The 23,760-nt window shown below is 36.7% G+C and overlaps 1 protein-coding gene across 1 annotated transcript in view; it reads left to right on the forward strand.

Moving 5' to 3' along the window:
* Positions 1–6,071: 6,071 nt before the first annotated feature.
* PPFIBP2 (PPFIA binding protein 2) overlaps positions 6,072–23,760 on the forward strand; it is a gene marked incomplete at its 3' end in the record, with an annotated part of 87,366 nt that continues 69,677 nt past the window's right edge. Inside the window, exons 1-2 of the mRNA XM_080619493.1 lie at positions 6,072–6,147; positions 22,325–22,539. Of these exons, the coding sequence (XP_080475619.1) occupies positions 6,081–6,147; positions 22,325–22,539 (282 nt within the window). The 5' untranslated portion in view covers positions 6,072–6,080. The remainder of the gene's footprint in view (positions 6,148–22,324; positions 22,540–23,760) is intronic.

Genomic DNA, 23,760 nt, shown 5'->3' on the forward strand with positions numbered 1-23,760 from the left:
CACTGGAATGGTTGCCCAGGGAGGTTGTGAATGCTCCATCCTTGGCGGTGTGCAAGGCCAGGTTGGATGAGGCCTTGGGTGGCGTGGTTTAGTGTGGGGTGTCCCTGCCCATGGCAGGGGGGTTGGAACTAGATGATCTTAAGGTCCTTTCCAACCCTAACTATTCTATGATTCTATGATAACAATTTAAATTTAAGAATTTAATCTGGTAATAATTTCATAATTTTTAAATTATGAAGTGTATTTTTTAAGCCTTTATGAGCAATGTTTAAAACAACAGTGAAGGAATGAATGGCTTTCTACAACTGACAGAACTGCTACAGAAAGGAGCTGAAGAAACCTCACTTTGCACATGCCATGCTGTCAACATCAACTTTTATGTGTAAGGATGATATTTTGTACAAACATGAGTCAGGAAATTTGGTTATGGTACCAATTGCAGCTAGAACTTAGTGTTGTCTATGAGTCCTGTGAAGTAATTACTAGGAGGGGACTTGTGTTCTTCAAGCATCATCAAGTATCAGTCAGATCATTTAGTGCATTTTTAAAGTTGATTTCTTGTTTACTTCCCCCAAAATGGAAATTCAAACTTGTATTAGCAAACTTAATGAGTTTATTTTTGAAAACAGATGTGTGGCTTTGACTTTGCTGCTTCATAATGCAGTAAACAACTACATTCAGTTCCCTTCATATTTTAAATAATTTTTTTTTAGTATAATATGTTTAAAAGCAGCGTAGTTCTTACTGCTTGTCACAAACTTTTATCAGCAACACACAAATGTGGTGGTTTTCCAGTGGCAGGGTAATTCCCAGCTCCCTCATAAGTTAGTTTAGCTGATTTAGTTAATGAGCTTAGTTAGCTCATTTTCATCATGGAGGTATACGAGTACTGTGCTTTACCTAAGGATGTCCCTTCATATAAGGAATCCCAGCAATATGTTGACCAGAGACTTTACTAGTTCTTCTACCGTCTACCTAAGTAGTTCAGTATCAAGTCTTCATCCAACTTTAACTAATCTAGAGCTTCTCTCTAGAGCTTTCCTCTCCCCTTAGTGTGGGCACTTTATGCTTTCTAGCTGAAAATTATTTTTAATTCCCATTCTGACTATTGTGTTAAAAAACCCTCAATAGTCTTGTTTTCATTTATTACAAGAAAGGGTAATAAATAATGAAGTAAGGGTTCTATTTTATCCTTCTGTCTATTCCAGTGAAGCATATGAAGTAGAATAGAGCAGGTAGTGTCTGAATTAACAAATAAATTAAATTTAAGCTATAATCAGATGAACAGGATTCATGGCTGAATAGTCCTGGAGGGTGCTGCGTAAGTAGTGTTCCTTAGGCGGTCATTGTAGTAATCATCAGAAATTTTTCTGCTCCCAGCAGCTGTGGATAGTTATTTAGGACTAAGGATTGACTTTAATTAGAGAGGATGCCAGGTTCTAAAAGGCCAGAATCCAAATATGTATTTATAACTTTTGTATTTGGTGGTGTCATGAGAACTACAGAGCCAGGCTGGAGAGATGAAATCAGCAGCTGTGTTCCTGTAGGGTGACTGGGTACTGTAGAGCATGCAACTGGAGGAGAAGCAAGGTGGGAAGTGGTGGGCTTGGAGGTTGTGCACATTTGTTCATTCCAGCTCAGGAATTATCTTGCAGCTGAAAAATGCGTGAAGGGCTTCTGAAGCTTACCCAAGCTGTTTGATATTTCATTATACCATTAAGTACAAAGCAGTGTGATTCTTGAATCTTTAAACATTTTACAAATATGTATTTATTCATCCTGGGAAAAAAAAAGGTGGCGGTAGTTAATTATTAGCTGTGTCTTCTAAATGTTAGAGGAATTTGTGGGCCACCCAAAGCACTGATATTAAGGAAGATCTGGATTTCAGGAGTTCTTGTCAAAACCCACACCCTTCCCCATAACTGATAAAGTTGGCAACCTCATTATTAGGAGCAACCTTGGAAAAACAGCTGACTTACGAGTTGCCTAAATGTTAACATTCTCATCTCTGGACAGCTGCTGGCTCAAGGCAGCTGTGGAAGGTTCAAATATAATTAAGACTTTTAATAATTCTGAAGAACATTTTGTTCATAATGACCATGTCTGTTAAATACTATATTCTTTTTGGATACAGTAAGCTATAGTTTTTGGATACAGTAAGCTACAGAAAGCAGGTTAAGAAATTTGCAAGGGATATTGGCTCTAAGCACAATAGTTTCTGTCAGAGATTTTTCACTTGATTTAAAATGCAAATCTTGGATTGGGTTTTATAAGGTAAAGGTAGCTAAGCAAAATAAACTTAGACCATTCGGACCAGTTTGCTCTGTCTGCACTTCCTGGAAGATCTTATTACTTAGGTAATTATAACGAAGAGGGTTGCAATCTGTGGGCTGGGCTCTAAATTAGTATGAGCATGTGGCTTAGAAAGGGTGATTATAATTTTGACTTATATCTGCTTAACTGTAAAACTTTGGCTATTAATAGTGAGCAATTTCTACTGATCAGGCAAAAAAGTAAATTCTTTTCTTCTTGGGGACCTGAAAAGGTAAGTAGATTGGTTCTTGTATTTTGCTGCTATATAAATTAATCTAATAAATCCTGATGGTTAGAATGTGCTGATATTAAAGCTTGTACTGGAGCATTAAATCTTGTTAGTGGTAGGTTTTTTTACTGTTTACCTAAAGCTGAAAAAACTTATTTTTCAAAATATATGTATTTTTTTATAGAAGTAGATAAGTCATGGTGTTCTGCATCTGTTAGTGTCATTCAGGAATGAAAACTGTTAAAGTAATTGCAATTAAAATACCAGCAAATAGATCCTGTTTAAGGCACTTGGCATGCTGTGGGATTGATACATGTGTCGTTATTTAATAATAAGAAGAAAAGGATCCACAATTGCAGATATTTCTATAGAACTAGATCAGAAATAATAACTGAAAGCATACGAGAGCTGCAAGCTATTTTCATAATACTGCTCAGAACAGTACACTCTGAGAAGGGAGTGTCTGGGAAAGTAAGATTTGCCTGAAGCACAAGCAACAGGTCTGTCTAGAAAAAGATGTCAAACAAGTATTATTACATTATCGCTCTGGAGCAAAGAACATAGCATTTATTAATAAATCTTTGATCAGCAGGTTTTACTCTAGCTTAATGCAGTTAAGCAACAAATGCACTGTGATACAGGTGAGAAAATGGGCAGTGTGTGGAGGCTTACAGGAAATAAAAGACACAGTTCTGGTGGTATTTTTCAGCTAAACTTTGTTTTGTGCCTAGTTCTTGATTGAAGGGTTTTTTACTAGTAAAATTTCAATTTTGTAATATAATCTATCATCATTTTCTGTACCTTTTTCACTACTGATGGTGAGGTACTGTATTTGATGTTTAGAAGAGATGGTAGTCCTGGATTTCTTGTTGACAAGTGTGTGATGCTTTAGCTGCTTTAAGCGCACAGCGGTAGTTTACTGCACAAGAGCCTGCTGTGTAATCCAGCCATAGAAACTCTATGCTGTTTTCAGTATTTTCCACTTTTTTCCTCCCTTCTAATTTCGAGCCAGTCTGCTGTCCTGATTTACCAATACAAGTGATGGCCATAGATTTCTGGGGGAGTGGCTGGTGGCCACATCTGCCAAAGGAGCAAAGCAGCCTATGTGCACCTCTGGCAGCTGCTTACTGTAGGTGGGTTTCTTTTCACTGAGGTGGTTATGACCAGTGTTATGATTGCTTTGAACTAGGGAAAATATTGCAAAGAAGGAAGCTTGTTGCAGCTGAGAATCAGGTATCTCTCAAATACTTAGTGAAACTACTAAGCTACTGGCAGGTAAATGCGACAACAGAAGATGAAAATCTACCAAATCTAACAAATTGAAGCAACAGAATCGGAGGGAGTGTCTGTAAACTTCACATGTGTAAGCATTCTGAAATTTTAATTTTATATCAATTGACTTAATGACTTTCCAGATTATTCTGAGCATTATTTGTGTAATACCATTAAATAAAATATTTGGGTCAGATGCATTTTGGTAAAATTCAGTTACATTTAGCATCCTCCGTGTTAAATTATTATTTTGACAAAAATGGAGAGACTAAAACCAAACATTCATTTAAATTAAACTCTGCCTTGGGTGATGCTAAAAATTTTTCTTTTGCTTTCTGATAAGGCATTCTTGTAATGCTCTTCAGATCAATTTGATCTGAAGTTAAATAATGGCTTACCCATTACCACAAGTATAAATGGCAGACCTCAGATTAGAACATAGTAGTTTCTGACTCTTATTCCTGCATCTGTCCCTCTGGATAGTGGTGTTATATACATTGACTAGAATGGACATAGGAAGCACAGCTTGCACAAAGCTTACTCATTGCTGGTGAAATATACACAATGGAGAAAAGCCTGCATCTCAGAGTTCTTAGTTTGTAAAAGAAGCAAATAATTTTGACTTGTTAGTAGAAATTTTCAGTTGCACTGGGCTTATTACGAAAATTGAACATTTCCAACAGTGCAGTAATTTGGAGTCAGCCTTGAGTATACTTTTAGGGATTTTATTTTTTTCCTGATGGTCCCCCTGAAACAACGATGTGTAAACTTTTATTTTAAAGCTGACTTTATCCTTTGACTGCTGATTCTATGTTCTAGTGTTTAGGCAGGCCCCAACTGATATGGTTTATCATGTGTACATATTTTATATGTGGTTTAGCTACCAATCATCCTGTTGGTCCTTGTGGCCAATGTCTGAATTATCATTGGATGAACATAGAAATAGTTTCATCTATGTGAATTGCCATTACAGATTATTGTAATATTTGTTTAAATTCAAAGTAATTGAATTCTTAGCATAGGCAATCACATGATAAATACAGATTAGTGCCATTTCAGTGGCATTGGAATAATTGGCCCCATAAACATATGACCATGGCCTGTATACTTGCCTACAACCTGTGTTATTTGAAGGCTATCTCTAGCCATTGTCAGATAGGGGTCTTTGTGGTGCTTAGAAAGCTGTCAAAATCTAATCCTTTTGAATCACAGTTTTTAAACTTGCCATATCAGAAGACTGAATGTCAAAAGACTGAATTGCATCCTTCATGGAAGAGAAATCATAATTCTGTGACCCTGTAAAGGCTTTGTCAGTGTTTCATGTGTTAGAGCACTGCAGAAATCATGCATAAGTACACTCCCTGTTCATCTCTGCGTGGGCACTGGTTTCATACTTCAGTGATGAAGTGATGTGCAAAAGGGCCTTATTTAAGGGAGGATTTTCTTACTGGCAGTGAAATAGATAGCATAAATTATTTTCCCCTTTGAAATGTCATCTGTTGACAACAGTGACTGTTACTTGACTAAGAGTCCAGCAACACCAACTAACAAGTAGCAGCTAATTTTGGAAGATTTTCTTTGTAATCCTTAATGTCAGATGAAAACATGAGTGTCTTTAATCCTTCTTTAAAGGGGCAACAGTAACTTCAGAAACGTCATACTTGGGGTATTTTTGTTGTTGGAACAAAGAACTGTATTTTCAGTGTCATGAAAGAAGTGATACAAAGATTGAATGAGGTTATAGAAAGGAGAAGTAAAAATAATTTCTGAATTGTCTTTGCTCTTCAGACAGCTATCAAAAAGCAGAGCTGCTACAGAGTTCTGCTTAGAAGTTGAGCATGTTTTCCACCGTGTGGTCATTCCTGCATTGAAACCTAGTTAGTCCTTTTCTCACACAGTTCAAAAGGTTGAAATGCACACAACTTAGAATCTAGGAAATCATTGTTAAGGATGAGGAGTAGGGGAATCTGTAGCTTCCAGTATTTGAGGTTGTTTGGTTTTATATCCATCTGCATTTCCTTGTTTTAGTAAAATCACTTAAAAAGAAAAAAAATCCACAATGAATGAAAACCTTATAAATCCCAGTCCATGGGAACAAGTTTTTTACTTTCCATATTATTGTATTTTTGGCTGTGTTTTTACTAATGTGGACTTTTGCTTGTGTGGCTTACTTTATAATGTAACAGTGACAGGTCTGGTTTAGTGTAATACACATGGTTTCATCTGTCTTTTCAGACCTGTACTCTTTCTACTGAAGAAATCACAGATGATGGCTTCTGATGCTAGTCATATGCTGGAAGCAGCTTTGGAGCAGATGGATGACATCATTGCAGGTATAATAATGCTTTATTTTACACCAAAGTGTTCAGAGATTTAGCTATGTTTGTGCTTTTCCCTCCTGCAATTTTCCTGTTTACTTTTTAATTATCATTCCGAGTTTGCCAAGTTCTCTGGAACACGCAGATTTCTCTGGTTGAACAGTTGTATGAAGAAAATGTAAAGCAAAATAAGGGAAGAAAACATGCAATTCCACCTCAGACATGTGACTATTGAAGTAACTTTGCTCTAATGCTCTAACTTAAATGCATTCTGATTCACATTCCATATTGAATGAGTTAGTTTTTTATTTCAACGTGCTTTGAAAATGTTTTTCAGTTAGCTGGATAGTATATATCTATATTTTACACAAACACACATATGGATATACAAAAATATGTGTATATATATATAAAATATACAAAAATGTGTATATATAATTTTGTTTATTATGTATGTATTTAAAATAGCTTAGCAATTAATTACCATCATGGCCTAATGAGTTAGAGTGTGTATCTTCATGTTAAAATTTATATTCAGGAATGGCGCTATGAATTTCTTTTCTACACAGCTGTCCATGAGAAAGGCATATTATGCAAGACAGAATTTGTTGTCTTTTGGTGCTGTCATAGTAAGGCAATTAAAAATTTTTCTCTCAACATTACAGCATCCAAGAATAGAAGTTGATTTCTCTGTTTAGGACTCATACCTTTGGGGTTTGTGCTCACACACTGTACAGTATGAGCTTCTAAAAGAAGTATCAGGGTAGGGCAATGATCTCACTTGTGCACAATGGGAAAGCATTCACTGAAGCTTTATAAATTTAAATAGTGACACCCATGCTGTGCCTTCAGATTTTTTTTACATAATGATGATGATGACATCAGCCTTTTTTTGGTGCAGTTGTGTTTCTTCCTGCTCTTTTAGTAAAGCTTTCTATCCGGAGATTAATACAGAGCTTTAAATATAACTATTAGACTAACCATGCTTAGGCAGGAAGTCTTATTCTGATGCCAACCTGATGAAGTTTAACCATGCCAAGTGCAAGGTCCTACACCTGGGTCAGAGCAATCCCAGGCACAGCTGCAGGTTGGGCAGAGAAGAGATTCAGAGCAGCCCTGCAGAGAAGGACTTGGGGGTGTTGGTTGATGAGAAAGTGAACATGAGCCAGCTTCAGTGTGCGCTCGCAGCCCAGGAAGCCAACTGTATCCTGGGCTGCATCAAAAGGAGTGTGACCAGCAGGTCGAAGGTGGTGATCCTGCCCCTCTCCTCTGCTCTCGTGAGACCTCACTTGGAGTATTGTGTGCAGTTCTGGTGTCCTCAACATAAAAAGGACATGGAACTGTTGGAACAAGTCCAGAGGAGGGCCACGAGGATGATCAGGGGGCTGGAGCACCTCCTGTATGGAGACAGGCTGAGAAAGTTGGGGCTGTTGAGCCTGGAGAAGAGAAGGCTGCGTGGAGACCTCATAGCAGCCTTCCAGTATCTGAAGGGGGCCTACAAGGATGCTGGGGATGGACTCTTCATCAGGGACTGTAGTGACAGCACAAGGGGTAACGGGTTCAAACTTAAACAGGGGAAGTTTAGATTGGATCTAAGGAAGAAATTCTTTCCTGTGAGGGTGGTGAGGCACTGGAATGGGTTGCCCAGGGAGGTTGTGAATGCTCCATCCTTGGCAGTGTTCAAGGCCAGGTTGGATGAGGCCTTGGGTGGCATGGTTTAGTGTGGGGTGTCCCTGCCCATGGCAGGGGGGTTGGAACTAGATGATCTTAAGGTCCTTTCCAACCCTAACTATTCTATGATTCTATGATTTTTAGTTTAAAGGATCTCTAGATATTTTGTTTCGCATTCACATATGGGTCTTCACTTTATTCCAAAAGTGTAAGCTTTAACAGTCTGCTAAGATACACTGAAGTGTAAATGTGAATATACGATGGCTATAACTCCACAAATAAGTTTTCACACCAGTGGAACAAGTTCTAGGCTATTAGGAAAATTTAGATATGTATTTCCTTCTCCCTTCTTTTTTTGAATGCAAAACCTTATTCAAAGAAGATTTTAACCTCTTGCAAAACACACAAACAGATAGTCATTGGAATATCTCTCAGATATGTAAAGAGAAAACAAGAACAGCGAGTCCCAAACCATAATTTGTAAACTAGGGATCCAAAATAATTTCTTAGCCATTGCAAACCTTGGGTTATGATTGTGTTGAGTGCTATAAAAGAACCAGAGGAACACAGAAGCCCCTGTCCCTTTAATTATGCTATGGAACATGTGCTCATAAACCACCTTCATACATCCAGAAATTTTAACTCAGTCTCTCTCGTCTGTGGTGATTTATGTATAGCCCAGCACATACTGGTGATATCATGATGCACTGATGATTCAATTCTTCAGAAAAATCAAGAGAGGGAAAAAATAGATGTATTTTATTTAAATTGATTTTCAGATTAGACATTTATTTTCTTTCAGGAGTTGTCAGAGCTTTGTGGTATGCTTTCCTTTGAAGGAAAGGTTTAGAAAACTTGGAATAATTTTGAAGGGCTTTTTTATTCCATAGGATTTCATCTGCTTCAGTCTTTTCTGTTATTCGCACTTCCAGCATATCTCAAATTGTCCAGTATCTCCTCTAATGAACATAAAACACCATGTATTCACCAAACAGGTCTATTGCCTTGCTTTTCTGAGCAGTGCTATGTTTTGTTTAGGAAAAAAAAAAAAAAAAGGAAACTTTTACTTGATAATGCCATTTCATATTCCCTTCAATAAAGTTTTGTAGACTTACAGGCTCTATGTTTTTTCCACTGAGAGGATAACATTGCTACTCAGCAGTATTTCCATGCATGGAAGCTCTGAAATACATTTGTTGTGAGGCTCGTTCTGAGTAAGACAACAGGTGTTCAGTGTTGAGTACTTTTTCCATGGTATGGAAAGATAGCCTTGTGATATGTGGCATAACTGATTAAATGGCAATATATGACTGTCTAAAAAAAGTCATGTATTTCTTCTAGTTTCATGCCAGAAAAATAATTCAGGTCAGAAGCCAGGTTTGATGTTTTGTTTTTAATACTGTTTTGGTTTTCCCAACTTCTTTTTCAGATTGTTTGTGCCCATATAATTTTAGGATTAATCTTGATAAATAAAGAATAGAATTAAATTGTTTCAGGCTTCCAAAGAGCCTTGCTTTTACCCCCCCCAACACACACACACTTTGTTGCCCATGATGGTAGAGACAGTGATACAGAGAAGTGAAGCAAATGATGGAAGAAATGTTCTGTGTGAATTGGCAGATTGCGCTTCCCATTCACAGCTGTTTCGCAGTGGCATTGGTGTCCATGCTCTAAAACCAAAAGATTCAAGCATGCTAGATGTATGTAGAATTTGTTTCCACAGTGCATGGATAAGTCATGAGCAAATTGACAACCTCTTCTACAGAGCTGACTTTATGACTTCACATTATTTATATTTTTTAGTCTAATGTCCACTGATATTCAGTATGATATGGAAAACAGGCTTATATAAAGATATCTAATGGGAGAAGAACCAAGATATTCTCCAGACAATGCATCTGTCAAGTCACATCAATGTTAACTGAATACTTCTGTATGATTTTGGAATTATATCTACCTGTACCAATAAAAAAATCAAATTATTTTATTCCTGTACTTATTTTTAGTTATAAAGCAAAAGTTCGATTGGTTGGGAAGGCTGTTTACCTTATTTATTTATTATTTTCCAGTACCAGAAATAGATAAGACATTTTAATGCAGGTTGAGTTTGGTTGATAAGCTGGAGGCAAGGGATGCCATCCAGAGGGACCTTGACACGCTTGAAAGGTGAGCCAATGCCAGCCTCATGAAGTTCAACAAAGCAAAGTGCAAGGTCCTATACCTGGGTTGGCAATCCCAGGCACAGCTACAGGTTGGGCAGAGAAGAGATTCAGAGCAGCCCTGCAGAGAAGGACTTGGGGGTGTTGGTCGATGAAAAAATGAACATGAGCCGGCTTCAGGGTGCGCTCGCAGCCCAGAAAGCCAACCCTATCCTGGGCTGCATCAACAACAGCACGACCAGCAGGTCGAAGGAGGTGATCCTGCCCCTCTCCTCTGCTCTCATGAGACCTCACTTGGAGTATTGTGTGCAGTTCTGGTGTCCTCCACATAAAAAGGACATGGAACTGTTGGAACAAGTGCAGAGGAGGGCCACGAGGATGATCAGGGGAGTGGAGCACCTCTCGTATGAAGAGAGGCTGAGAAAGTTGGGGCTGTTGAGCCTGGAGAAGAGAAGGCTGCGTGGAGACCTCATAGCAGCCTTCCAGTATCTGAAGGGGGCCTACAAGGATGCTGGAGAGGGACCCTTCATCAGGGACTGTAATGATAGGACAAGTAGTAGTGGGTTTAAACTTAAGCAGGGGAAGTTTGGGTTAGATATAACAAGTTTTTTGCTGTGAGGGTGATGAGGCACTGGAACAGGTTTCCCAAGGAAGTGATAAATGCTCCATCCTTGGCAGTGTTCAAGATCAGGTTGGACAGAATCTTGGACAACCTGGTCTAGTGTGAAGTGTCCCTGTCCATGGTAGGAAAGGTTGGAACTAGATGATCTTAGGGTCCTTTCCAACCCTAACTGTTCTATGACTCTAAGTCTGTTCTAGACATTCTCCTCTAGCTAATGTTCGTGTGTTCCAGAACTATTTATTAAATATTCTGGTATGATTGAAGGGCTAAATATATCTGCTGGAGCCTATACTTAGACATGGTTATTATTCCAATTCGTCTCAAATTGAGAAACATAGTAATTATTCAAGTTTGATCCTCTCTAATTCAATCAAGTAAGCTTTTGTATGCAGTTTCGGCAGTGACTGTAAAACAGGGATGTTCTCTCATCCTATATGGTTAGAGAACAGATAATATAGGAAACTCCTTCAGGAGGAAGACTGCAGGATTGTCGTGAAACAAACCAGGACTGAGTCTTATAACTGCAGCTTTATATATAAAAACTGGAAATATTGGACAAATCATGTGTGCAAATATAGCTGCTGTTGATTAAACTGGAAACAGCAAAAAATCAACTGTTCAGAGCGTGTGCTGTTTCAGTTCACTGTGTCCAGATTCGGTGGATATCTCTAGGCAGCACTGGATTCAAAGGCAAAGGCTAAACTTCATGACTGTTGGGAGCCTTATGTACCTGATGAAAAAGGTAATTCCTTTGGGATGAGGCTTGAGTGGTTACTAGAAGAGCTATGCTCTTCTCTTGGCTTCAGAAACTTTTGCTTTAGGCACAAAATGAGCATTAATCACTATTTTAAAGAAGTGAGAAGTCCAGAGATATGTAACTTGCATTGGCTTATTTTTGAAGCTTGAGTATATACATATATATACACATGCAAAACCAGCATTCTCTCTGTTTAATGAGAAAACAGTCCTGGTTTCTTTTCTTAGCTGTAGTTATTGTTAAAACATTAGATTGTGGTCTTGTCCTTTAAGGTAAGAACTAGGCATGCAAATATGTGTTACAAATATTTACCAATTTACTTCCTACTTTTAGCCTTCTATTTTTAGAGGTCATGTCCATTACCCCACATGTTAACATAGCTCATACCTGATTCTCATAATCCAAATAAAAAGTCTCACTGTTGACTGTGCATCTCAGTGCAATCCAAAATGTATTAGAGTGCATGAGGGTAGGATTGTGAAGCAAAATTAACAAATTGAATTTCGTTGGGCTTGATCAAATTTGACAGATAGGTCAATGTTCCCAAGTCTTTTATGCTTCAGTACATTTGCACTGATAACCTGCCCTCATAGCTATATAAATTAGGCATGCTAAATGATTAGTCTTATTGACTAAAATAGCAAAAAGGACTAATGTGATTGTCAATGAACATGACATCTATTAGCTAGAATGACTTGCACTCAAAACAGAGGCTTTCTCTAAAGAAAGTGCCCATATGTCAGATCTGTCTGTGCATTCTTTATTTCCCTTTTGCTCAGCTTTTACCCATTTATTAAAATGTGTTTCTTTATATGACTATAGATTTTGATTATTTTCTCCTTGCAATATATCCTAATGAATGAAATTTTTTTTAATTTTAATTTTGTATCAAACTGCTTCTCTCTGTCACAGTCTGGAAATCCATGATTTCCTTTTGTGGGTAATGACCAAACTCCTGTCACAATATTATCGTCTGCTGCTGTCTTCAAATTCACCAACTAATCAGTGTAATTATTGAGTTTCCTTTTAACCACAGTTTCTACAATTACTGCTTACTGAAAAATAATGGGAAAGTTATAAATATGTTATCGCATAGGTGTCTACTGCTATTTCAGTATTAGTACTGAGAGATTAAAAAATATGAACAAAAGCTTTGAAGAAGTTGTCCAGGAAGTATGCATATTTAAATTCGCCTTTCCTGAGGTGGCAGAATGCTGGTGGTCAGTTCACTGCTTTAGCTGTGTGCTGCAAACCCAACCAGTTCCCTCATCCTTGCTGAAAAATGGGCCTTTAGAGAAAATTATGCATAAGGGATTAACAGGGTTTTAATTCAAGTTTAATATATTTTGTTCATGGCACCTATTTGCCAGCATTTTAAGGAGGACCTGTGTGTGTGTGTGTGTGTGTGTGTGTGTGTGTGTTGGGGAGGGGGGGGGTGTTTCCTTAATTTTTTCTTTTCTTTTTTTGCCCTATCATAATTTTACTATGAAATCCATAGAGTTCAAGTTCTAGAGCTACGCTATGTTCCTGGATGTGTTAGATTACTAAGTCACCTCTAGTTAAATGATTTGAATTTGGACTAAAAATGCAGGAGTGGACAAAACATGCTAACATTTCTATTTGAACCTCTTTGGATGAAGTTTAGATTTTGTGGACTAAGGTTTTTACTAAGTTTCTACAAAAATAACAGGAAATCAAAATTTTTCCCAGTGACCTCATCCTTTACCCAGGAATGCGCATATACCTCATCAGAGGATTCATTCAGAATGCAAGGAATACTGTCACAGCACTTTAAGAGAAAAAGAGAGACAACTCTGTTCTGCTTCATAAGGGATTGAAATTGTCCAGACCAGACAGAGAGCACTTAATCCTATTTTTTGTGGTGTGTGTGTTGGGGGGGTGGATGGATCTTACTTGAGCTGCACTCTGAGTGACGTGCAGCTGATGGGCAGTATGAGCCCCTTGTAATTGTGTAGAATGACTAAAGAATAGCTTCTGTTTTTTGTTTTCATTTGTATACTTCCAGATGGTTTTGTGTTTTTATTGTTAATGTCCTATTCAAGCTTCATAGTATTTTCCAATTAAAAACTTAGGCTCTATAGTAAAGGTGTACAACTTTTTATAATTACAAATGTTTATAATTTTAACACAGATTTTTGTAGCATTTATTTCAGAGCACTGAACTGACACAAATTATAGTTGAAATAATAATGGGAGAAACAGGTTAATTAAAATAGTGAAAATTCTTTATACATCAGAATAACTGAACAACAACATTTGTGGTGGTTTTCGTGTATTTTCTAGAAATATTGTGATTGTTTTAAAAGGCTGTGTTTCAGTTATAATTAATGTATTTCCTTTTCATTTTCTGTTCTTTTCCAATCAATAATTTAGGCTTTTTTTCTGAACAAAAGGAATAATCTACCTACAGCACTTGGTTATCTTGTTACTGCTATGCATTAATTAAGGTGATCATTTGTGAAGTGTACTACACAAGGTATACAGTGGCTTTTTGAAACCATTAGGTAGAGCATATTTGTGAATAGATCTTAATAGTGATAGAATAGAGATATGGAAAAGGAAATTAAACCGTAAATTACTTGAAAGTAGGTCTTTGATAGAGAAATAGATAACTTCCTGGCATAAAAGATGCAGAAAATGATGTGACACGAATATGGGGGGGGAAGGGGGGAATAAATATGGTGACTTTTAACCATTCCGAACATTAAAGGGGAAAATATAAAAGCTTAACACAAATTTTTAGGGTTTATAATTTGTAGTTCAACATTTATCTTTATTTTATAACACTTCTTATAGCTTGTTAGGTGCTGAAAAATTAGCTTCATGCTAATTAACTTGATACTTTGGAAAAGATAGTTAACTCCTTAGATGTCATCAACAGTAACAGATTTATAACAATCTAAAATCTTTTATAACTTTAAAAATATAGCATTTCACTGTCTATTTATTTAGTCCATATTTTTTCACACTATCTATCTGTGGTTTTTCTTTTAAGTTTGTTAACATCTCAGACATGGCCTCATAAACTGTGCCCACGTTTGAATAACCCCTGCAGCCATTTGGTAATATATGTTGTACAGGTTTTACACATGATGTAGCCTTCAAGTTAAGACCTTGCTTTTCAGGTGCAATTTTGACCTGTATTTTAAAAGCATGTGAAAATCATGTCAACTTGCAGGTTGATTGCACATGTATGGCATTGTCAATGCATTCCTAATTCCAGATTGCCAGAGCAACCTGAAGTCTGGAATTTCCTCAGTTTTGAGTGCTTAACCTTGCAAAAGGTTAAGCACTATAGCTATTTGTGCTGCTGTCCTGAAACATGTTTCTCATACTCTTACTATCCTAAGTGTATTTTCTTACAGATAGTGGGGCTCTGAGCACTAGTTAGAGTGAACACTTTCTGAATCTTGTTTGTGGTACTGATGGATTCCCTCTGTAAACAGAACAGTTGTAAAGAATCTTATGGAGCTGAAAGCCTTGAGAATTTGTTATAAACACTTAATGATCTAAAAATAGGCATTTAAAATTGTTTCGTCTAGGTCAAAACTGTCCTTTGAAGGTTCAAGTCAAATGGTAATCTACTGATAAAGTTGGTGTCTTAGCTCTCTTGAATGTGTTCCTGCCTTTTCAGCAAAACAACAAAATTAGTTTTCTTGAAAATAAGTGTTTAATTTAAAATGGAGAGACCTTTGCAATTGCAATGTGCTACTTGAAATTCTTTAACTCTGACTATGGATAAACAGTTCTGTTGGTATAAAGCGACAAGAAGTCATGACCTAGACACCTACATCAGCTTGCCAAAATGCAATACTGCATTGTGTTTATGCAAAATAAAAAACATACACCATAGGTATTTGTATTAAGTTTTGAAAAAAGGGTGGGGAAAAAAAAAAAGGAATTGTAAATAGCTTCAGATATAACATGTAGCAAAGGGAGGCAGTTAAACCATAATGCCATAGGATTGAAAATCTGAGACACAAAGGTTCTTTTGTGGTTTATATGATGTGATCTGGTTTTCACAGGCTACTGAACAGATTTCTAAGATCTAAATTTAAACAAGTTTTATGAAACATGGGAGTTCGTTAAATTTAAAATCAGAGCTTCTCAACTTCCTACTTTAGGGCAATGAAGTGGATCTGAAGGAGTCTTTTTAAAAATAGTGTAATTTTTATTAAAAAAAATGCCTTTATTTTCTCACAAACTGAATGCTCTTTTCCCTATGCTTTCAGAGATTAATTTTTTTATGAAACTGTATTGATGTTACCAGTAGCTTACTACTTCTCACTACAAACTGTTATGGATTTTGTACTAAAAAGATGTATTTGTTGTCTCACAACACTGTATTAGTTAGACTACTGGTTTCTCAGGCCCTAAATGCACTTATATTTGTGCATAAATAAAAAAGAAACAGAGAGAGAATGGGTGCAAGTATTTGTTCTTTTCTAATAAAATGTGTTGATCCTGTTCTTCCCATGCAGTGGAGACTCAAATCTCCATCATAGCTGGATAATCCACCATCTTTTTTTCACCAGCTGGGAGGCTGCTTAGCCTGTGTTTCTGGATAGGAGAGATCTTTTTGTTGTAGCTGAGTGTACAATACCTAATGTGCTGCACATCACAGTTTAGTCTGTAAGCATGTAAAAGGAAAAAGGTTGAGTAATTACATAATTTGCATAAGAAATTATAGACAGTTCTTGAAAATTGTCTCAAGGACTCCATGTGTGGTTGTAAATAAAGCTCAGTTGAAAGTGATCTGAGCTTCTTGAAACTTGCATCTGAATGTGGTCATTAAAGTTTCTAGGCTTGGAAATTTTTTGCTAGGACTTCCTGCTAATCCAGCTTAACAGTTGTTCCGTGTAGTCAAAGACCTAAAAGCAGAGATTTGAGGAGAAGCTAATATGAGCTATGATTGAAAACACACCAGTTGTGATGTATTTTGCATTGCGGTATTAGAGGAAAGGATTGTGTGAGCTGCTGCTTCACTCCTTTGACAGTAGGCTTAGGAACAAGGAGGCTGAATTATGTCTCATCTGGACCTTAGTGCTAGTTTACATAAATGCACATTTTCAAGGCTATCTTCATGAGGAAGAAGATACTTGTGCTTCTTCATTCTTCAAAAATGCTTCTTCATTCTTCAAAAAAGAAAATTACACTCTGTAGTCTTGAAGGAGAGAGGAAGAACTTGGACAACCTATATGCTTACTGAGTAAAAACTAAGGTAAAAAAACAAAGTTCTCTAGCAGTGTAATGATGGACTGAAAGGCCAGAGAAAATACATGTCTGTAATTTTATTCTAAATCATTGTTGGTCATATTTCAAAATTGTTACCCTTGATTAGTTCAGCTTTCTATGAAGTCATGCTTACCCCAGCGTAGAAGTAACTTTTGGGTTTTGTTGTGAGGCTTTTGTTGGATTTTTGCTGTTCTGGACTAAAGGACTCAGCAGTTTTAGGAAAATCTTTTTTTAACCACTGATGGTTGAGCTGTGTCTTACCAGATTTTTTTTTTTTCCAAAACTCAGCCAGTTTTTGAACAAAAATAATTAGCTAATAAGAATGAATGCAGGTGAGCAGAAGTTAAAATACAAGGAAAAGTGAGAGATCAGAAACAGGATCTACTGCTACGAGTGATGAAAGTTGGGTGATGGATGAATGTATGGAGTATTAGCTGAGGAGAGCTGATTTTCAACTGGCAAGGTTTTCTGCTTCTTTCTTTACTTCTGCTTTCTTTACTTCTTACTTTATTTTGTAAGCCACCAGTAGTGCTGTTTTCTGAACACATTATGTATTTGCCCAAAAGGAATGTTTCTTTGAAGCCATTCAGCTAATTGCAAGGAACTTTGAACTGAGAATGTACTTGCATGATCAGGGTGTAGGAAATGTGTAACTTACAAGTGGTTTTTCTTTCTTTATTACTCATGTTATTCTTTATTCTATGCATATACTGGGCAGCAATGTTTAACCTCCGTCATCCACTCTCTGTCTTTATGTGGAAGTCAGAATTGAGCTGCTTGGAATGTCTTAGTTCCAATATTTCTTTTCCCTTTCTTTCTTCCTTTCCTACTCCTCTAAGGTGGACATTTGTGATGATTAATTGTGTTCCAGTAGTACTCTAGGAAACCATGGTGTTGAGTATTATATAAACATAATGACAAAAGATTCCCTTGTGTCCTGTTTACCCCTGGAAAAAAATGAGACACAGAAAGACTGTGATTTGCTCAAGGCTATACAAAATTAGTCTTTTTGCAAGAGTTCAAAACTGCTCTTATTTTTCCTTGGTATCTGTAAAATTCTCATGCTTGAACCACATTCTTCCCCACTTCAGCTGTCTATAATAAAACTACACACAAATTAATTATTGTTGGCAGAGTATACTGGTAACATGTAGTGTTCTGTTTGCACTATGGAATCTCCTTTTTGCATCAATCTGCAAAATTCTTACTGTCTGTTGCTGAAACTTAAAATGTTTTGCAGCGTGATGATTTAAAGGTTTAAACTAATGAAAAGAAATATAATTATTTACTCCTATGCTCTTTTACTTCTGTTTTTCAAGGTGTGTTCTTCTGGTGAGCAATATATATCCTACTTAATATGAAACTACATGGATAGCAAACAAGAGAAGCAAGCCTGTGATTTATTTGAATTTAGGCATTAAACCAGGAAGCTTTCTAAGTTTAAATGCGGAGTTAAACTGCATTTCTGTATTTCTTTACCTAATATAAAGTGCATTAGTTGTGCTTTTAGAGGAATTCTTTGTTTTCTGTTTCAGCCTGGATCATAGAAGGTACTACAGTGCAACCCATAGCAAACAAGTTTAAAATTAATTTCACAGTGGAGGAGTGTATTTGATGGGGAGGTGTGAAAGGTCATGTTCTCTTAGTGATGCACTGAGATCTGGATAGTTCCTGTTCTGGGCAAGGAGAGTTACTCATGGGAGAGCTTTGTAACCTCTGTTGATTCGACTACTCTGGCCCCTATCCAGCCAAGCAAAGAACTTTTAAGTCCCTGCTTAATATTTGTGATCCCAGTTACTTGAAACTAGTGGAATTTTGATTGCTGAAGGCTAGAATCTTCAGTATATCTAAGAATTATGCCCTGTATATACTCAGCATGGTAAGGGTACAGATATGGTTTGGGTTTTGTTTGTCTTTCTGGTGGTATCAGACACAGGTACATTCTTCTCTCAACAGTGCCTGCTTTTTAAAGTCTAAATACAAACCTTGAATGGTACTGATATATTGATATATATATATACACAAAATTTCTTTAATGGATAATAACATCAGTTGAAAGATTTAAAATTATTAATTAAATTGAGCCTTTCAGTCTCTACTTCCTTCATTTATCTTTAGTTAGTATTAATCAAAGAGATGTTTTGCTTTTCAAGGCTTAATGGAACTAGTGCATATAGGAATTTACAGACTTGTAAGATCATTACATCTTTATTCATGTAAGAAAACAAATACTGTTACTAGCTAAGACGATTTCCAAGTGACTTTATTGTCGTCTTCAATTTAAAATCCTGTACTATTTACGCTCAAAATTAATTCCCAGTCATAGGTATGTGGTAAGTCATAAGATAGACCAGCTTTTGTGTGTTGTTAGTTAATTTAGGGAACATGAGCTTGCCATAATGATGTCTTTGATGATTTTAATTTGTTGAGTCCTGTTTTTCTTAGCAACGAATAGAAAAATATTTCCTTCTTCAGGCTTCATTTTATTTCTTATTTCATGCAAAATTAAATGGAGGAAAACTTGAGGCACGAAAGTAACGGTAAGAGAAAACACCTGAAAATTCTTGAATTGACTGTCTCAATCACGAGATGCCAAGCTGATACTCTTTCCTGGTAAAAGCACGTTATCACCTACCAAATGTCCCTACACAGGACAGTACTGTTGTCAAGGCCCACCTTAGATTACAACTATGAAACTTGGCACGTAGGCCTTGCAGATGGACCCAGTTCTTGAGAGTTCTGAGAAATTATGGCCTTCCACTACTGTGTAAAATGAGAGACTTTGAGGCAGCTTAGAATACTGCCAGTCTGAACAGTCAGTTGAAGAGCTTAGGATGAATGAAGCATGCATATTGAGTATGCCCAGTCTCAGGAAATCACAGAACATATAATCCCTGTCTGGCCCTTCCTGTACTCCAGCACTTCAGAAGTTTTACATTTATAAAACTGCGTTTCTCAAGGGAAACAGTTCTTCCGCTTGCCAAGATTAAAGAGTGTGCATATATGGTTTTTTTTCCCCTAGTGTTTTGGTAGAGGCAAATCAAATAAAGACATGCCCAAACGTGTGAATTTCATTGTGATTGAATTTTCCTACAGAATTTTCAATTATTTTCTGTAGAAGGTAGATGTTACCAGTAATGTTGTAGCCATGATAATCTAAGGATGGAGGCAAGATGTGATACATAGTGAGGCACTTAGACTGGTGAGGGAAGATGTTGCCAATGCTGTCAAGAAAGTTACAGTGGTGTGTATGGTATGGCTATGTATTTGGCTGTGTAAACTACTTGCCAAGTATAATTGAACTCCTGAACAATTGATTTACATCTCTATTCAGCTTCAGCTTAAAGATTATGGCTTTTTTTTTTCACAATTAAAGTATTGGTTCTGGTCCTGAAAGTGTGTGGTTAGTTTGGATTGTGTAAATTTCTGTTTGCTTGTTTCTCTCTTGTCTGTATATAAAAAGTATGCACATAAATAACATGAAGAATGCTGTAACGGAATGCTCAATTAAGTTTTTCCCATTCCACATGTATTTTAAATTGTCGGTTCATTGAAGAAGTAGCTACCAAAGCTGATTATGAAGTAAATTTGGATCTTGTCTGTGGTTCTGGTGTGAGAAGTACTTGCTAAGCAAAAAGACAGAAAAAATTAGCATGGATTTTTTCAAAAGAAAGAGTGAGAAAACTAGTTTAAAAGTCCTGATCACAATAATCAAGGAAGCTGAATCTTTAAAAGTAGCATCAATGCTACCTTGTGTGTGTATCCGTTTTGGAAAGCGAGTAGTGAAGCACTCTGGATAAATGAATAGATTTAGGAGGTTATATGACCCAAATGGCTCTTACATAATTTGAAAATGTGCTATCTTTAGTCACTAGAGTTGAATATTAATCTGCATTAGCAAGTGCATAAACAGAAATAACTAAGCTGGCATGAGTAGCCGAGAGTATAGAAATACAAAAGAAAATATCTCTTCGTGATTAGAATACTCAAATCCAGCACACGTGTTAGCTGGTCCTCTCCTCAATAGGAAATAATTCAAGAAGACGATGTTGATTTATGAAGTGAAATTGTCTTGTGTAGCAGTCTTTTTAGCACCTGATATTGAACAGGCTTTATCTTGGACATGGTCTTAGCCAGAAATTAAGATGAGATCTCACTCTTGAGGTATTAAAATAAACTCATAAGCCGCAGAATTCAGCAGGACCAAACAGCAAATATTCCAAGTTTGAAAAGAGGTATATGTAATACTTCAGTAGTGAAAATGAGCGTTGCTTTTAAAAAAATATGAAATCTCTACTACTGAGCCTTGCAAAACTTTACAAATTTCTAGGGATAATTTTACATTGTTTAAAACAATAAAAAAACTAAAAATAAAAAAAACCCCAACCCATATACATCCTGCAGTAGAGTTCAAACCACACAATTTTTTGCACAGATCTGATAGAATTCTTTGTGTCATTAAAGCAGTGGTTGAAGAAGACTTAGTTAATATTATTTAGAATTTTCCTGAAAGCTTTGAGTGAAGTTAAGCATGGGGTTTCAAATTAGATACATCTGCTTGAGGAAAATAACTTAGCATCTAATTTTCAAAGACTCAGTGATGATTTCTGATCCTTTTTTAACTAAGATGTAAATTATGTTAAAAATAGGAGTAAAACAAAGAATAGTATAGAGATTATTGTAATCCCCTCATGTAGATCAATGATGCAGTCTTCTAAGGACTACCATATGCTATGTGGGTCCAACATACAGATGATCAAAAGCCTAAGAAAAAATCTTCCATGAAGGGAGAAAATGTGGTTGTTTATGCCAGAGAGAACAGGAATGAAGACATAACATGATTACAGTCTATTATGTACCTGAGGCAATGAATTGTAAAAAAGAGGAGGGAGGAAAAAAAAAAAGTAGAGCAAGTAGAAATTTTCCATGTGATGAATTCTGAAAGAAACAAAGGGATATTAAATGAAATCAAGGTCTGAAATTCAGGACTAAGAAATTACAGCTCATTTTAATGTGCATCTCATTGAAGCACAGTAGTAAGACAAAAAGATTTGGAGATATTAGAATTTGTATTACTTATAGTTCTTCCATCAAGTGAGATATGTCTATTGTTGTGCTTATTGTTCTTGAGAAAATAATACTGTTGCTAGAGGTCTGGCAGGATGGAGGTGTTGTAATGTAGACAGCTTTTTGTAATTTAGAGAGCTAGCAAAGTTTCTTAAGTAATTTTTATTGCTAAATTTTGGGTTTTTTCTCTGAGGGAGGGTTGATAGGCCTGCTCAAGGTCACAGATTTTTCTAGTTCTGGTAACACGTTCTATTTTCATGTCAGTTTCTTGTCAAAGAACTGCCTTAGTCTTTCGTAAGCTGCTTAACACTGCTATGCGTGAAGATTTCTATGTAGCTGAGAAGTTAGTGACATCTCATGGTACCCATGGAAAATTACAAGTGATTTGTGATAAGGTTTTGGCATTTATAATTTAGTAGACATTGCAAGTGTTTTCTAGATCAGAATTTTTTTTAATATGCTTGTACATACCTCTCATATTTAATTCATCAGTGTTTGTTATTTATCTAGAGGCTAACTCAAGTATTGGTAAGCCTGAAATACCGATACTTGTCAGATAGCATCTAAAGTCCAAACGTTGCAATGTGTAGTATGCATATATTTGTAATTTACAAAATAGTTACTTAACGTTATTGTCTCTCCTGGTTTTACTTGGTTTAGGTACAAAGTCAGCTACAGAATATGCTAATGGTGGTTATGATATTGTGTCACCTGCTCCATCAGTATACTTGGGCACATTTCAAATTTTGCATCTCCTGGAAGATCTAAAGATGGCACTGGAAATGCTAGAGGATCCTCAAGAGAAAGAAGCATTGCGAAGTCAAATTCCGGGGGCCACAGCAGTGTGTATACGGGAGTGGTTTGAAGAGAATCTGGTGAGTGGTTATTTTATAGCTTTTCCATTTTGTTTGCAAACAGCATCGGTTCAAGTGGTTTTATACTTCAATTATTTTTATAATAACTGAAATCTGCATACTTAGAGAACTACAGGGAATGGTGAACAATTCATGTGCTCTTTAGAAAGAGAAGAAAGCACTTTATGTGCTGATTACTAAAGCCATGCAGATATAGGAGTATAAGAAGTTGGTAAAAAGACTTACTTTGGTGAGAGAAGAAAGTAAAACTGAACTACCAAGAAGGATACCTTTTCTGTGGGATTTTTTTGTTGTTGTTGGTTCTTTGCTGGAGATAACAAACAAGTTTATAACTAGTCATAAAACTTTCAATTTTTAAACCACCAATTTGGAATATGGTGGCATGGCCTGTTGAAGGGACAGATTCAAATTGGATGATTCTTCTAAACTTTCCCTCAGTACATTTCCTTTACCTTAACTATGGGTATTATGAACCTCTGAAGTATCTTGTACTCCAGGTAGTGGTGGTAAATGCAGGAAAGCTCTAGCTTCTGAATGTGAGACATTCATACTGGGATAGATGGGAAATAAACATGTGACTATCTTGGAAAAGATTGAGGCTTACCAGGTGAGGAGCACATCTTCAGACAGACATTAAAAGAAGAGATCCATTGGATGTGAAGGAAGAGAAACAGCAGTGCCAGAACACTCCTCTTCACCAAGCCTGCCACTGCAAGTGAATGATGGTTTCTGAATGAGTAAAACCTACCTATCACTTTGTCAACTTCCAGAAACTTTTCTAGATGAATGGATTTTCTTCTGGCTTTGTCACTTTTGTGTGATTGTGCTTTTGTTTGAACTTGTCAACTGCTGTTTTGTTGGCATTCTCTACAGAGTGCAGGTCTATGCCTGGAAAGTCCTGTTTCAGACTGTATGAGAGAAAGGAATGAGAATTTTGTACCAATTTTGAAAGCAAAAGGTGGAGGCAATGATTAATCTGGATTTGCAGTGTTAGATTTTGAGTCCATATCCTCAGCCCAGCTCTTACTGACTTCCTGACATAGCAGAAATTTTAATGCTTTTTCAAAGCATTAAAACGAATGCTATGAATGCTCCATCCCTGGCAGTGTTCAAGGCCAGGTTGGACAGAGCCTTGGGTGGCATGGTTTAGTGTGAGGTGTCCCTGCCCATGGCAGGGGGTTTGGAACTTGATGATCTTAAGGTCCTTTTCAACCCTAACTA

Source organism: Psittacula echo (genome assembly GCF_963264785.1).
Source record: "Psittacula echo genome assembly, chromosome: 5".
Taxonomy (NCBI): Eukaryota; Metazoa; Chordata; class Aves; order Psittaciformes; family Psittacidae; genus Psittacula; species Psittacula echo.